Below are 706 nucleotides of genomic sequence, written 5' to 3'. Positions count from 1 at the left end.
TACAAGCAAAGCTCCCTGAAGCTGAAGCTTCATTGCCTGCAAATCAGCCTTGAATGTTGTGAAGACATTTCTGCTCTTAAAAGTCTGGATTCTCAAGATGGGGCGGGAGGGAGGGGAGCAAGGAACTCAGAGAGGGAGGGGCACAGAAGACAAAACTGAGCTACAAGGACACCAAATATGGAGAAGGAAGGGTAGGTGGAGGAGGCAGGGGAGAACCCTGCTTACCCCTCGCCTTCCCCTGCCGCAGGCTGATTATCAGCAAACCCGAGCGCAAGATGGTCAAGGGCTCCGGCTTCCACCTGGACCTGCTGCTGGTAGTGGGCATGGGCGGGGTGGCTGCCCTCTTTGGGATGCCCTGGCTCAGTGCCACCACTGTGCGTTCTGTCACCCATGCCAACGCCCTCACTGTCATGGGCAAAGCCAGCACCCCAGGGGCTGCAGCCCAGATCCAGGAGGTCAAAGAGCAGCGGATCAGTGGACTCCTGGTCTCTGTGCTTGTGGGTGAGTGAAAGCTGGGTCGGGTCTCCACCATCCTCCTGCCCCCCACTCCCGGCCCCTTCCCCTACCCCTTCAGACCCAGCACCTCCTCCAGCCTCTCCCATCCTGCACCACTTCCCCACATCTCCCCAGCATCCCCTACTCACACGAGGGGATCCTGGAGGAAAGACCAAGGCACTGGGCTGGGCGTCTGAGCAGGGAGGAAGGG

At 59.8% G+C, this 706-nt stretch overlaps 1 protein-coding gene across 1 annotated transcript in view; it reads left to right on the top strand.

Moving 5' to 3' along the window:
- The window catches only part of SLC4A1 (solute carrier family 4 (anion exchanger), member 1 (Diego blood group)), a 29533-nt gene that overhangs the window by 22001 nt on the left and 6826 nt on the right, over positions 1-706 (top strand). The window contains exon 16 of the mRNA XM_011985991.1: positions 248-501. Within this exon, the coding sequence (XP_011841381.1) occupies positions 248-501 (254 nt within the window). The remainder of the gene's footprint in view (positions 1-247; positions 502-706) is intronic.

This window comes from Mandrillus leucophaeus, unplaced genomic scaffold (genome assembly GCF_000951045.1).
Source record: "Mandrillus leucophaeus isolate KB7577 unplaced genomic scaffold, Mleu.le_1.0 Scaffold290, whole genome shotgun sequence".
NCBI classification, from domain to species: domain Eukaryota; kingdom Metazoa; phylum Chordata; class Mammalia; order Primates; family Cercopithecidae; genus Mandrillus; species Mandrillus leucophaeus.
This window is presented reverse-complemented; position numbering and strand designations above follow the sequence as displayed.